Raw genomic sequence first — 15,341 nt, forward strand, 5'->3', positions numbered from 1 at the left:
ACAATAAAATAATTCAGAACTTTAATAATCCCGAAGAACACAGGTGTTGCTTGTGCTGTTTAGACTGTTATATTGTCAGCAGCAAAACGTATAACGGTATCTCATATAACGGTTGACGTTAGGAATACATTATATCAAACTTCACTCGGCCTTGACACTTGCTCCAGAAAAATGGCGACTGCAATGTATTTGGAGCATTATTTGGACAGTAAGTATTCATCTGTCATCGGTTGTTGTTCAGTGATATTTAGTATAATTAAAACACAACACACGATAACACACTTTATTTGTCATTTTTGTCCCATGTGCGCTGAAAAATTGTTGTCTTTGTGAAAAAGGCAGTGTCAAAAGTTTTTAAATGGACCCGCGTCGATCTTAAAATTTGGCGCAATATGTCACTTTTTTCATCGTCTGAGAACTTTAGGAAAAGTATTAGACAGAACATTACAATATGATAAATGGGTACCTTGACTACCCCTCATATGAAACGCATATAAGAATAATGCCCTATTACATTCGATTTGAATGAGTTTACTGTTACTTTATTGCTTTCTGGAAGCCTGCCAAATACGTCTGAACGCGATCGTTATCGTAAGCCATGTAAACATTGTACATCTTATATTTGTAAGGCGGGTGAAAGGGAGTACTACACTTTACCGGGCGCACTTTTTCAGTTTAGTTAGGAAGATCGGAAAGGACACCAAACCCTAATCCTAAGCCCTTTCCCCAAACCCAAACCCTTAGGATCGTAAACACGGTAAAGGGTGGTGGATGACAGGTGCTGCACCATTAAAACTGTATTCTGGGCAGGTGAAACCACACAGGAATGGGTGATTGAACATATATAGAGTATTGCTATACTCTTGCCAATGATGTGGAACTGGCCCCTTATAGATAAATCTAATCTGTGGAGGAACGGTGTAGATTAAGAGATGGATACTTTTTATTTGAAGTTTGAGTCGATTCTCATGCATTTCCTAGAATATTTGTTAGCTCCCTTCAATCCTGAGAGTAATGATGGTAGCTGCATAACATACCTAGGTAATAATTTCTTGGACTCTATTTTAAATTCAAAAGTAATCCTTCAGAACAGTCACTTAGTTCATTAAAACAGATTTCCATGATTTTACCTTGACATATAGTCCAAAAGGTCCTGACCTTCAAAATGATTAATATCAAGGTTCATACAGGAAACATGAGAATTCTGTGAATGGTATTGGTAATTGGCAACGAGATGTTGTGGTAGCGCCTTTAGAATACAGCACCACTACTTCTCAATATGATCATTATTGTTCGCACAGATTTCATGATTGCTTCAATGAAAGTACTTCTGTGTTCCATGGTATAACAAAATATATAAACTGGCTGTAATATGAAATAATCAAGTGGTTCTTAACTTCTTTCGTGTAATATACCAGTTTTAAGAAACTTCATTATAATTTGGGAAATGTCACATGTGAACTGTTATTACGAACTGAACTTCCTTTAGCCAGTAAGGAAATGTTGGATATGCAACCAATGATCCCATGTTAACTTTGAAATCAGTCCTTGTCAGACATTATCACATTTAAGAAATATCACTTTTGTATTTTCCTCACTTTGTGAATAGTTCTAACTTGAAATTTGAAGCTCTGTGCTGCAGTATGACTAAGACACGCAGTTTCATTATCTGTCCATTTTGGGATGCATGGAGATACAGACAGTATTATTATCTTTCAGGTCTTGAGTCCTTACCATCAGAGCTTCAGAGAAATTTCAACCTTATGAGAGATCTGGATCAGAGGTCGCAGGGTAAGGATAGTTTAATGTGGTCTGTAAAGCTGAGGATCTTTTCGTAGTATGTTGATTTTGCCAACCTGGAGAATTCTTTTCAATGAAATGTGTCTTTATGAGTCAAATGTGTACACAGATATTTTTCGTTGCTAGTCTTGTTGGTCACAAGAAAGAATCCCTGCTTGAATCTTTAAACTTTCATTTGTCACCTCTGACACTTGTTTTGTGGTATGAAATATAGTGAAACGTAGTGTGTGAGGGGGTTGGCTTTCCTCAAACTAGTATTTGATGCCGCCATCTATATCCACATAAGGTTTCCAAGAGTCCAGTGATATGACCTCAACAGGTCATGGTAGTGTGGGCAACAGTAGTGCTCATGGATTGGGCTACCCAAAATGACGTCCTTGACACCAAATAGATTGACCCAGGAATGTTCCTGACTTCCTGCACTTGAATCTTATTCAGAGGTAACATGCAACGTAAAACACACTTTTGCAGATTCTGGTACCTTTCGGTATGCACTTACCGAAACAAATCATAAAAGATGCCAATTCAACCTATAAAGTTGAAAAAAACGCGATGAAAAAAAAAAGCCCGCGAAATCAGAGTTCAAACGTTTTACTAAATTCCATCCAGCGCTGGGGGGAAAACTGGTTTCAACAGCTGTGCTGCGCTGCGTCCATAACGCATGCGCAGTGAATAGGTTCGCGGAGCTTGAAACAGTATGCGTGCATGAGTTCGTGAGCTGTAGTCTAATCTTGGTTGTGTACATAAACAAGTAAATAATCTAATTGTTACGTATAAAACTTGTTGATTGTGGTAAGCAGCTTCTGTCACAGAGAAAGCTCAGTGTCTGGTTTATTCACACCTATATGTCTGCCTGCCCGTCTGCTAAAGACAACATGCAATACACAGCTTCAATCATTGACCATGTGCAATTTGAACTTAACACCTATCAGACTATAGACTATACGACATAAAGAAAACAAGTTGATTTATGACTCGTGCACCCAAGTCCCGTGTCTGCCACATTATGTAATTAGGCACGTGTCATACACATGACATGTTTTTATGTCTATGGATTGCAAACAAACTACATTCATTTTTTTCGTATGACTGGATCTGACAGAAACTGGTGCAAACTCTTGTCAGTTTCAAGTCCTGCTTTGTACTTGGACGAATGACAGATTCCAGCCACGTAGTAGTTTACCATCTCTACTGACATGTCGTAAGAGGCGACTAACAGGATCGGGTGGTCAGACTAGCTGACTTGGTTGACACATGTCATCGGTTCCCCATTGCGCAGATCGATGCTCATGTTATTGATCACTGGATTGTCTGGTCCAGACTCGATTATTTACAGACCGTCGCCATATAGCTGCAATATTGCTAAGTGCGACGTAAAACTAAACTCACTCACTCACTCACTCTACTGACATGATTTTTGATTGGATTGAGCGCAAATTCAGAGAACATGTATTTTCCAAACCCAACATCTCTATATACATTCTTCGTGGATAACGACTTCTTTTAGTGTATATGATTTTGTTTGACAACAGTATATGAATCCATACTGAAATGACGCATCAAGTACACACAAAAAAAGTTGTTATCCATAAAGAATCTTACTTTTTTGTGACTGGCTATACTTCTAAAATGCCCATCAAACAGATCATCTTTCTGTACACACAATGAACCCTCAGCATATCAGCAAATGAAACAGCCAATCAGAAGCCGTCGTTGCACCTCAGTGCATATCCACCCGCTATGACTGGGTTCGGTCTCCCGAGGGCTTCGTTTCGGGGGAAGTAAGCCCAAGCACAAAATATTGCACTTTTGAATCACGATTATGGGCTTATAATTTTGTTTATTTGTTTTTTTAAAAGCAGCAATGTATATTTTATGTCATGAATAAGTGATAGATGTGTTTTAATTATGTTTGATTTTTTGGTTGCATGTGACCGTTAAGTCTGTCATAGTAAGGGTTATTACTTAAGGCTTACTTAGAGGTCAATATTCTGTAACATTCTGTAATATTCTTATCTGCAACAATTCTTTATTTTGACCAGCTTTGCTTCCATATTGGACCCGAGTTTTCAAGTCAGTCAAGTGTAAAGTTTAATTCATGTTATGTCTTTATGCAGGTGATATATGACATATGATGAATAAACATAAAAGTGAAGAAGCTAATGTGTTTAGTTTGACAGCACTGCTTTGAATATGGCATTCTAGAGGATGATAAGAAATAACATTGACGTTATAATAATATTACCTATACGCAGCAACTGCATTTTTTCCTTTTTTCTTTTAATAAAATGTTATTTTTTCACTAACATGGCTTGTCAGGTCTAGTTACTACCAGTGGTATGACTCAGGGTCCCAACAATAAGACTTCCAGAAGCATCTGTGTGCACTGCAGTTCAAAAATCAATATAGTGAGTCAGCATATTTATTTGCTCACTGATGAGGCCGGAGGATGTGTGTAACCTTCAAGTCTTCACAGGATTCTTCAGGCTTATTTCCCTTGGCTACAGCTTAGCAGTAGCACCCTGCTCCAGCCACTTGTGATGAAGATGCCATAATTTGCTGTAACAGATGATTTCCATGAACAGAAAGAATATGTCTACACCTCATGTCCAAGAGGATATTTGTCTGAAGGTGTCCCAGATCCAAATTACAGATTTTTAAAGTCCCATTTTCAAAGTAGCAACAGTTATACTGCTGTCGAGAGGGTGATTTAAATATCACTTACCACTTACCTTTGCACTAGATTTTTAGATTTCGGTTTGAAACTTTGCATTGATAGAACAAATTCACATGATTACAGCACCCCTTACACTCGTGGTTCAATAAGAACTTCATAGCAATTCATTTTTCTGAATCTGATCAAAATCATGTGAACTTTTCATCTAGATTGTCCATCGAGGGAGGACAGTTTCACATTCTTAGTAAAACTGCTTTTTGAATGACTATTGGGTTAGTGCCAGTTTGTTTTCAGCTTTCACACATCACATTTGTTGATCTTTGTGTGTTGACAGAGCTGCTGAAGCAGATCGACCACCTGGCAGAGGAATATCTGGACAATGTTCGTGGTATGCTGCCGGAAAAACGGACAGACCATCTGGAAAGCATCACAAAGCTGTTCTCCAAGAGCAAGGAATTTGGAGATGACAAGGTCCAGCTGGCTATGCAGACCTACGAGATGGTAATTATACCACTGTCAGAATTTTATCTCAAGTACACGTAGAAGGAGCCAGCAAATACTCCTCCTTTGTACGAAGATATGTAAGTTTTGTAGATTTGAGGGGTGTTGGATATACACTGAACTGTTACTTACAAATACACGTCTAATGAACTGACAGATAATGATCTGTATATGGTTTTAACTACAGTTACATGTTTAACAAACTAGAGTTGTTAAGTGTGTTTAGTTTTATGCTGCATTCAGCAGTATTCTAGCCATATGGCAGCAGTCTGTAAACAATCAAGTCTGAACCAGACAATCCACTGATCAACAGCATGAGTTTCAACCTACGTAATTGGGATACTGTGACATGCGTCAACCAAGTCAGCGGGCCTAACCAACCCGATCTCATTAGTTGCCACTTGTGATAAGCATGGGCTACTGAAGAGCAATTCTAATCTGGATTGTCATGTTTACTAAGGTTAACTGTCCCCCTGAGTTTGTTATGTTACTGTAGTTTGTCGTTTGAGGTTCCGTGTGTGGGACCACTTCTAAATGTACCCCTTGTCTTGCATTTTCTTTGATGGCTAGAAGAGCAGTGGATTTGTTAAACAAACTTTGTAAATGCAAAATATGAAAAAATGTGCTCAACGAAATGGTAACCAAACAATGTTATTGCCACTCCGACCACCAAACTGAAAAATTACACCTTTGACCACTCCGTCCACCAAACTTAATATTGACACCTTTTATCAAACTACATAAACTAGGTAAGTTATCTGAATTTACACAGCTATGTTTCGACCTATGAACAATGCCCGAATATGGCAACTATTTGTCTTAATTTACAACAGTGCAGATCCACACTCTATTTTTCAACCCTACAACTCGCCGTCCAAAGCGCATATACACGACCCTGCACATGCAAAAACTGAAAAAATGCACGAGGCGTGACAGTTGCGTTTTGATGCAATGTTCATGTTTCTTGAAAAGGTGCGTTTTGGCTATTGTTTTTCACTTGTCAAATTTATGAACTAAAGTAACTGACATCCTCTTCAGAACAGTGGGGCATCCTAGTGCTTTAAGTGTTATGGGTACAATGTTTGAAACCAAATTTTTTCCCTCACCGTGATATTACTGGAACATTGCTAGGAGCTGTGTAAACCCATAATGACTCATTCTTTGACTGAGAAACAGTTTCTACATGTTCATGAGTAATAGTATTTTTATAGTAAAGCACAAAACATTTCAGTAGATTGATGTCTTCATTGGCCTGTAGTGTGCATGTTACTGTTTTACTAAGTGTACCTGTGACCTGTGTCTGTATTGTAGGTGGACAAACACATCAGAAAGTTGGACGCTGATCTGGCCAGATTTGAGGCTGATCTGAAGGACAAGACCTCATCTAGCTCACGAGGCCATGATCATGATATGGGCAAGAAAAGTAAGCAATTTGACTAATCCAGGGGTTCAAAAATCCCATCACCTGACGCCCGGGACAAGTCAGCTTTCATTTCGGGTAGTCAAATAATGGTATCTTACTTGTCTGTGGAGTACTAGATAATTTCCACTTATGGTTTCAAACTGCAAATAATCTTGGATTTCTTTTCATACCTGCCTGTAATAAAGTTATTAAAGTTAGCACTAATAATAATGTAGAACTAGTAGAGAGTGAAATTATCACTCTTCGATCAATAGTCCACTGAACATTAACATTATGCATTGTGTCTTGAAATCAGGGCAAGTGAAAAATTAGTGAGAACGATCTACTTTCTTGAAGTCACTTGCCCTTCGGGAAATGGCTTTTCAAAATATTTTTGAACCCCCGTAATCCCATGTTTCCCATTAAATACTTGATGGTGACATGATTGGTTGTCTGGTGATAGCGACCAATCTTCAGTTGCTTCAATTAATCGGACCGCCACTGCTTTTGGGGTCATTTCTTGTTAACCATTTTGGAGAGAGAAACCATTAACATTAAGATCTTTGTTTCCAGACAAAGACAAGGAAAAGAAGCGGAAGAAGAAAGAAGAATTTGAAGATGAAATTCCTAAGAAGAAAAAGAAGAAAGGACAATTATTGTAAGATCATTTATTTAAAAACTCATGTATAATATATTAACGTTTGCATTCGAACAGAAATCTTGACATTGCAAGGGGAGACAACTCCTTTTGACACCCAAGAGTACAAGTTTGGAGGGATTGATTTTCAGGTTTAATTGGTTTGTTAGTATTGTTTCTTTACGTTGTGCTCATGATGAATAATCAGGCTATGGGAAAGCTGTCAGTACCAGAAAAACTGTTGATTGACATCATGAGCACCAGACTAGCATGTTAGTCACTTCTTATGACATGTATGGATTGTTGAAGGTAAATGAATTACCTTGGTATTCACTTATATAAGGTTTAATTGAACAAATATTTCTCTTATATTGAATTACAGAACAATTTAGAGCTAGTACCAGACTCAACCTTTCCTTTGAATATTAGTGGTAAACAACAGGACTTGTATCTTTATATTGTGTGATTTTGTTTCAGGCCAGTTGAAGCAGATCCACCTCTTCCTCCATTCCCATCGATCACCCACCCGTCCGACGTCCTGGACATGCCAGTTGACCCTAACGAGCCTACCTACTGCCTGTGTCACCAAGTATCATATGGAGAGATGATTGGATGTGACAACACAGATGTGAGTAGAGCAGTCATGTAACACAAGGCACCATGTAAAGGGAGGGGGCTTGTGGGGAGGATTAGTTGGTCATACGTTTCTAAAGTGGCCGTATTTCTAATATCAAATCTGTTGCCCAGATACAAACCTCTGTTGGTAAAGATCTGACATCCCATTCATAGAAGCTGTGTAATGTAAGCCAAGAGTGGGCTTTTTCATCCTAAACTGAGAGGTGTCTTCTTCTCAGGGGTTACTGTTAGATAGATATCTGGTCAAGTAACAGCAAAGTTTGTCCTCTAGAACATCTCTTCAGCACACATTAGTGACTTGCCAGTGTTGTCATGCAATATCAAATCATAAGACTTCCTCACCCACAATACAGACTACTCTGTATTATGAATGCACAACTATTCAGCCACACGCAATGCGATTTATCCCAAAATATGGCATGTGGTACACTGTAGTAACTAGGAGTTAATTTTTTTTATAAAAAAATGCGACTTGCCACAGGGCAAGTGATTTTAAGAAAGTAACATGCCCTGGCTAAGTTTAGACTCACCCTGACTTACCATGATTGACAGTCATGATGATGTAATTATGATAGCATAAATCAACATGTTGTTTGATGTTATGTTTACTGGACTATTTATCGAGAAGTGACAAATAGCAAAGAAAATAACTCTTCGCATAAATCATAAGCAGAAATTATGTAGTGGCCAATAGACAGTTAAGATACCATTATTTGATTGCCGGGAATGAAAACTAACTTGTCCCAGGCATCAGGCAGTGGGATTTTTTAACCCCTGAGTAACTACCTTACCATGGTCCTCTGTTAGTGTGGACCAGTTAAGTGAGGAAACCCAACCTGAAAGTCTTTTTATGGCCTGAAAGACCATTTGTCTTTTGATGGAAGGCATCGGTGTAATCATTTTCAGTATCTAAAATGCTATCCAAATTTATACTTCCACATTTTAAGGTTTTTGAAAACGTTCGAAATACTTGCTGGCGTAGAGGCCCAGCGGTGGTTGTTATTGTGTTACTGTGTTGGCAATTTCAAATATTTGCAGGGCCCTGTCACAGGCTGTGGCCAGTATATTATCTGTGTTCTTTTTCAACTGGAATTACTCCGTATTTTTTTCTTCATTATTGTTTGGGAATCAGCCATAATTCTTCATGTTATGATAACATAGTTTCATTTCTTGGTATTTCAGAGGTTAGCGCATAGGAATGCCAACTCCAGCCTTTTAAAAATTCTGCACCATATCATTCACCAATTGATTTTGTAGAAACATTTTTTGAAAATGTAAAGTGTAGTCTAATTATTTTATTGCTTTGATTTTAACAAAACGGACCTGCAGTTTTCATTCAATAGTTGTAGATTTTAAAACCTGCAGGCGGCAGCAGGCCCTGAGGGCCAACTGGCAAACTAAAGTATTTACAGTGTCCAGTTGAGTGCTTCAATCTGCTGAGTATTGTAAACCCAGTTGATTCTGTTGCAGTGTCCCATCGAGTGGTTCCACTTTGCCTGTGTGGGACTGACCACCAAACCGAAGGGAAAGTGGTATTGTCCCCGTTGTCAAGAAGAAAGAAAGAAGAAATGATCTCCAAACTTTGTTCACATGATATCAGCATTGGTTCAGTTTTATTTGAGTCTCAGATTTTAATGTTTCACATTATGGAGAGAGCAAGCTAACGTCTCTCTACTGAACAGTGTGCCAAGTTGTCCAGATCACAGGACAGTGGAATGACCTGAGTGAGAAGAGAGATTTTAGATGAAAGAAAATATGATTCATATTTTTTTCCTACTTTTTATCAGCTTTGGTTCAAAGAGATATTTTGGTTTGCTGATGAATGTTAAATTAAAAAATATGTAAGTGTTATGTAAGCGTGGTTTGATTCTGTGGAGATTTTGAGTTACCATGGCAATGTGAGAAAAGCATATGTGATGAATAAGTTTTGCTCTGCTGCAGTTTTAGTGATGTTATTCTAGTCTTGTTTACCTTGCATTGCAGTGTTTATTACCTTAAGTGATGAAGTAGTAACATTTCTGTAATATGGCTGTTCGTTGTAACTCAAACATTCCATTCAGTTATGTCTAAAATATTCACAGAATCTTCTTGTATCACACTGATCATGTTCAGATTTGTAGCAGTTACATCAAGTTAATTTGACTGATCATTCCTATTTTTATAGTTTTTGTCCTGTTTTTTTAGCTGATGCAGATGCCGCCCAGAGGTGCTAAGGGAGATAACTCCTTCATCTCAGAACTCGATCATGTGTATAGGATTATGCAAAATGTTGATAATAACAAATATCTACTCACCTGAACAAAAATCTCTGTAGTTTGCATCCAGTGAGTCGGTCAGTGCCTGTTATTCTCACATCCAGGGAGACATGATTGAAGTGATATTGTCTTGCCTGCTTGAGAGTTATTCTTTGTTCATTAGAGGTCAAAATATACGACAGCCCAGTAACAGGTTGAAGACGTATTACACTATTATATCATTACTCAGTCTGATCTATTTTTGTATTTTCAATGAATTGTGACACAATGACCCAGTTAAGTGTGGGTCCTGTTGAGGGTTGCAAACTGTTCATGCATCCCAAATCATTCCTAACCTGTGAGATTTTAGCACTTTACAGTGTGCCTCAGCAAATGACATTATGGCATTCAGATGTTCTCTTCTCGATGAATTGATTTTATGCCCATATGGATTTCACATCTTGTACACAGAGATTCCAACCCTTACACTTTTGGCGTAATTATTACGATTTTGACCAAATTATTACTCCATTACACATAATATGCAAAAATTATGTTTTTCTACTAGTTTAAGGAAAATGAATAAAGTGGACAGTTGTGTAAGCAATGGCCTTACACTGATAGAAATCGCTTATTCTTAGAATCACGCTCATTCCAATGTATTTGTTAATAAATAAGTATCTTGTGTCAACTGACCAATATTTTTTGATGCATGGAGATTCATAATGATTGCTGACATGTATTTCTGTCCAGAATATTCCTTTTGTGAAAACATGCACTATATCAAAGCAACCAGAAGACAAGTATTACACTTTTTGGGTCTACATTAGACTTTTTGACGCCCAGTATTACACTTAGTCCCAAAATAGGGTTGGCATCTCTGTGTACATGAGTGCTGGGACATGCGATTGTTGTCCGAGTTGTACATTCTGTAGTTGTCTCAATCACATGAAACATTTGGAGCACAACCTATATTGTCATAGCTTCTGTATGTGTGTGAGTGTAAATACTAGTGCTATTGTGACCTGTCACATTGTGACTGTTTTAACACCAGTAGTTCAACGTTTGCAAGACAGTTGTTAGGACTTTTGTAAGAACCATCAATATCTGGTTTGACATAATTTCAAGCAAACATTAGTTCGGTCCACTTATGAAACAGAGATGTTTCTTGTGAAGAGAAGGAAACAGGTCCTTGATCGTCTTGGTTCTTATAGCTTACACATTGCCAGAGGCTGCTGGGACATTGTATTATCTGTGTTATTAGTGTACTGTGGCTGTATGCATTGTCAAGATCAGTAACAATATGTCCTCCTTGCATGAAGTGCCAATATTTTTCATTTCTTGAATAATACTTGCTAATTATTCATACATATTCACAAAATTTTGCAATCTTGACTTCAGTCATTTCCTGAGAGTTTGCAGACATTTGTCTGCATGCTCACTGTGGGTCATAGTAACAAGACACATTGTCCCTGTTGTCTGTGCAGAGGCGTCTTGTAGTACGAGTGAGGTGTGTTGATCGTCCTGGTTACCAGTCATAGCATAGTTGAAGTTTTCATGTTAATATTTCACGTTGAATTTATGTACTGACTTATGAGCAATTTTCAAAATGTTGTTGATGTTTTAACATTTTTAGCCAGTACTCTGTATATATATTATAGGTTCTGTTCCACCATTTTATTTGCAACATATTGCATGTGTTCATTTCATTTGTGTTCCATGAAAACTGTTGGGTTTTTTAACTTGTACACTAAATGAGCTTGCAGTTTGCTTTTATCCAGTATTGAAAGTTTGAAAGCTGAACTGTTTTTATGTTAAGAATTAATGTTAATTTTGATTCCTAGTTATTGTCTGGTAATGGACGTGCCAAGCTTCTGCCACAAGCACGTTATTTACTGACAGCTAGTTTTTATTGTGTGGTAATGGACGTGTCAAGCTTCTACCACAAGCACTTTGTTTACTGACAGCTTCAGCTCCAGAAAATTCTACAGAAAATTAAATACAAGACATAAATAGACATCCACAGTAGATATGAATGTCATATTGTGTTGAACATACATTTAACTGTTCCCCTTTCTGGGTGGCACAACAATACATACAGGATATGTTAAGAGAGTGTTGCTGAAAATGATGTCTGTATAATAGTTGCATCTATAGGGCAGTTCTTTTTTTCAAAGTTACAATCTATCAGTATTTTACCAGACTGTTTGTTTCACTCAATGTGTGAGGACCGACGCTGCAAGAGTGATGTTGAAACAGCCAAGGGGCCTCTAGTCCTGTGTAATACCAATACACAACTGCTGCAAGGGTGAACATGGTGTTCATTAACAGTGCAGTATTTATTTGTCTCTGTATCCTCCTATATCATCTGCATACTCAGTTGTGTCTAGTTATAGAACATTAGTTATCTAACTTATCTATTTAAGACACTTTCGCTACTCATAAGATGAGTGCAGTTTTGTACTCTCCAGGGTCCCATTTTACAAAACTGTCATAGTGCTGTGACTGTCGTAAGTCTGTGGTACAGTATAGGAGGTACATCAGTCATGGTGCTATGTTAGCTTTGTAACAGGTGCCAGGGCCTAGATAGTTTAAGCTCTTTAGCACTGAGATACTCATAAGTGCCATATTAACATTATCTTATGACTGTCTTAGCGCTAAAAACTTCGAAAATCTAGATCCAGGTGGAGAAGTTAGAGCATGATCACAGTTCAAATGTTTGTCAAAATTATTCTTTTACATGTGGATAGAAAACAATTTCCTGTACACTTCAGTCGTTTCTGACTGATGACTGTATGTTGTTTGATATGTTTGTGTACATGTTTGATCTCACCCCAGTGACATCTGGTTCCCCATCATAAGAATAACCAAATCTCTCAAGATTTCCTGTCTGACCATTACTTTCATATGTGCACATTAGAATCTGCCTCCTCAAACCTTGTTTCTGGATTCATGTTACCATCACAAGCCCTCATGAAGCTGGGTTATAGCATTTTAGTGATTTGGTAGTGGAAGTGGTCTATACTGTTACGTGTTTCTCCTGGACATTCAGTTTTTTGTGTTTCCCTGCAGTGTTTGTGGAGGGCAGATGGCTGACCAGCACTGATGCAACTGTCCGAGTTTATTGCTTTGTCAAGTTGGCAGTTAGTGGGTGAAGTCTGTTGAACCTCCCGCTACTGATTGTTGTGTCAGCATGTTACTATGCCACTGTGGTTTCTCCAGTAATATAAATAACAAACATGACTTTTAGCATAACTTGATCACCGTGTATTGCAGTCAGAATTTCCTAGTGATGTATCAAACTTAAAATTTCATGTTTCTAAATGTTCGTGTATTAAAGATGTTCTATATCTTCTGGTCAGAAGGTAATACTTTTGGTAAATGAAGACAGCTGTGTTAGTGACAGTTAAATGTGGTTTCAAATTAAAATGCGATGAGACAAGGAATGTGGCTTTGATTCAACTGAGGTGCTGGGGAAAAGTCGATAAACTTGGAAAATCTGGGTTATCAACCTTTGGAGATGGTGTTCCGTTGGTGTGTCCGGATGGTGTAAACTGGATTAGGATGTGAGTTATTTTACTTGTTTTCTTTTAGCAAAATAGGGCAAAAGTGCATTTGAATAACGTTCTTTTGCACTTAATTGGGGCAGCAATCTCATAGTTATCTACACAACCCCCATCAAGTGTTTTAGTCAAAGAAGGCTTACTATTTACATGAATTATTAGTAGCCTTTTGAAAATGTTCATTTGAGGCTTGTCTTGGGCAGCTTGTCAGAAAACTACCTGTGTTGCATAAGTGAATGTAATGAGACTCCAGGAATGTTTTGACTCAGTTGATCTCAGCTACTGGATATTTAAGGGGGAATATTCAAGGGGAAAATTGTTAAAGGATAGAGTTACATAGGCAGATCCTGAGCTCTGGGTGGTGCAGGGGTGCACACATGCGTGCACACACACACACATACATATTGTCCTGAATGTTTAGTTACAGTCGTCTTGGTGGATTCAGAAAGAATATACATGTTTGTCTGTTCAAAAATACCTGAATTGATGTGCCCTCATAAAAGTTACATTCCTCATATTTGTCAAGGCAGAACAAAGACTTTTACCAATAGGTGGGTTGTTTCACAAACAATGCTATATTATAGCTGCTGGAAAGTACTGTTCCTCAATCAGTTCCCAATGACACTCATGCAAGATATTTTTTTACAACAGCTAAATCATATTTTCAGTTTTGGTATCTTTCCTTCCAAATACTAGTATGATGAAAAGTCTTTTATCTGTAGTTTTACTCATTGTTATATTTTCCTGTCTCAGAGTTGCTGAAATACCAACAATAGTTTTCAAACTGTGCCACAGGAACTCAGGCATCCTCAGATAGATGTTTTCACTTGTATATTTTCAAGACTTATGTATAAATCTGTCTGTGACCTCCTTCAGCTTCTTTCCATATTTCTTTCCGACTTTTAGATGATTTGAAGGAACAGGTTTTACAGGAATGGAAGAGAGGCAATGTTGTCAGCTGTGCTGAAACAGATCAGCACCCTGATGTCCAGGGAAAGTCACAAAGAGTTCCTGTGTTTAGATCCTTATTTTGATCTGTCATGTTGCCTGGAGGTTGTTTTACTTGTACAGTTTCTCATTTTAATGTTGATCATTGTACATTTGTAAATATCACTGTATAAACATGTTGATAATTGAACATCCAGTCTTACGTGTTTTGTGAACCATGGGGTGGTTGTTCAAAGTGATACTAGCGCTAAGGTGACCATAACTCTAACACCATACTTAGTCTTAAGGTAGTCTTAGCACTAAGATTGTTTTATACAGCAGCACACGGGTCTTGGGAGAATGGAGTAGAATCCATGTACCATGATGGTTTGGGTAAGTACTGCATTCTGATAGGTTGGCAATACTGAATTTTTGAGTCAGTTACTGGCTTGTCATCTAGAATGGTAGCCAAGGGCACAGGTAATCTCAACATTTGAGCTGATAGTTTGTTGTGCCTCACTAGAATCATGTTTGTGTTTGACGCCAAGGTTGACTAGATTATTCTTTTAGGTTTGTCAGCACCAGACCTGTGTTGGTGGACTGACAAAATATCTCTCTTTCTTTCTCTCTCTCTTGATTGATTGATCGAAGTGGAGTGAACGAAGTTTAGTTTCGCTTTTTAAATTATCTAACCCATTAAACTTGGCAACACAAACCATGCAGAGGTTTTCTGAAACAGGTAGAAGGAGTTCTTGCATATGTTTTTGGACCTTTGAGTTTATCTGTATGATTTCACCAAAATATGATATGTTCTGCGAACAAACTGTTGCAGCTGCCATAGGTATCTTTGTTGACACTGGCAAGTTTGTATCGTCAGCTCAGCTGATTGGCTACGGAGCTTGCAAAGGGAGGTAATGCAATTATTGGGCTGTGGATGCATCCAGGGTATAGGGGAGACTTATTG

The 15,341-nt window shown here is 38.0% G+C and overlaps 1 protein-coding gene across 1 annotated transcript; it reads left to right on the plus strand.

The window, feature by feature from the left end:
* The first annotated feature begins 142 nt into the window (after positions 1–142).
* LOC137267892 (inhibitor of growth protein 4-like) lies at positions 143–14,588 on the plus strand. Its single transcript, XM_067802337.1, has 7 exons — positions 143–208; positions 1,720–1,791; positions 4,812–4,978; positions 6,290–6,401; positions 6,954–7,038; positions 7,495–7,645; positions 9,124–14,588. The coding sequence occupies exons 1-7, from the start codon at positions 172–174 to the stop codon at positions 9,223–9,225; spliced, it is 726 nt and encodes a 241-aa protein (XP_067658438.1). The 5' UTR covers positions 143–171; the 3' UTR covers positions 9,226–14,588.
* Positions 14,589–15,341: the final 753 nt, after the last annotated feature.

This window comes from Haliotis asinina, chromosome 16 (genome assembly GCF_037392515.1).
Source record: "Haliotis asinina isolate JCU_RB_2024 chromosome 16, JCU_Hal_asi_v2, whole genome shotgun sequence".
In the NCBI taxonomy this organism is placed as follows: Eukaryota; Metazoa; Mollusca; class Gastropoda; order Lepetellida; family Haliotidae; genus Haliotis; species Haliotis asinina.

Coding starts and splice junctions, on each gene's coding strand:
- LOC137267892 (XM_067802337.1), top strand. CDS start 172: ATGGCGACTGCAATGTATTTGGAGCATTATTTGGACA. Junction 209..1,719: donor TTTGGAGCATTATTTGGACA/GTAAGTATTCAT, acceptor ATTATCTTTCAG/GTCTTGAGTCCTTACCATCA. Junction 7,646..9,123: donor TTGGATGTGACAACACAGAT/GTGAGTAGAGCA, acceptor ATTCTGTTGCAG/TGTCCCATCGAGTGGTTCCA.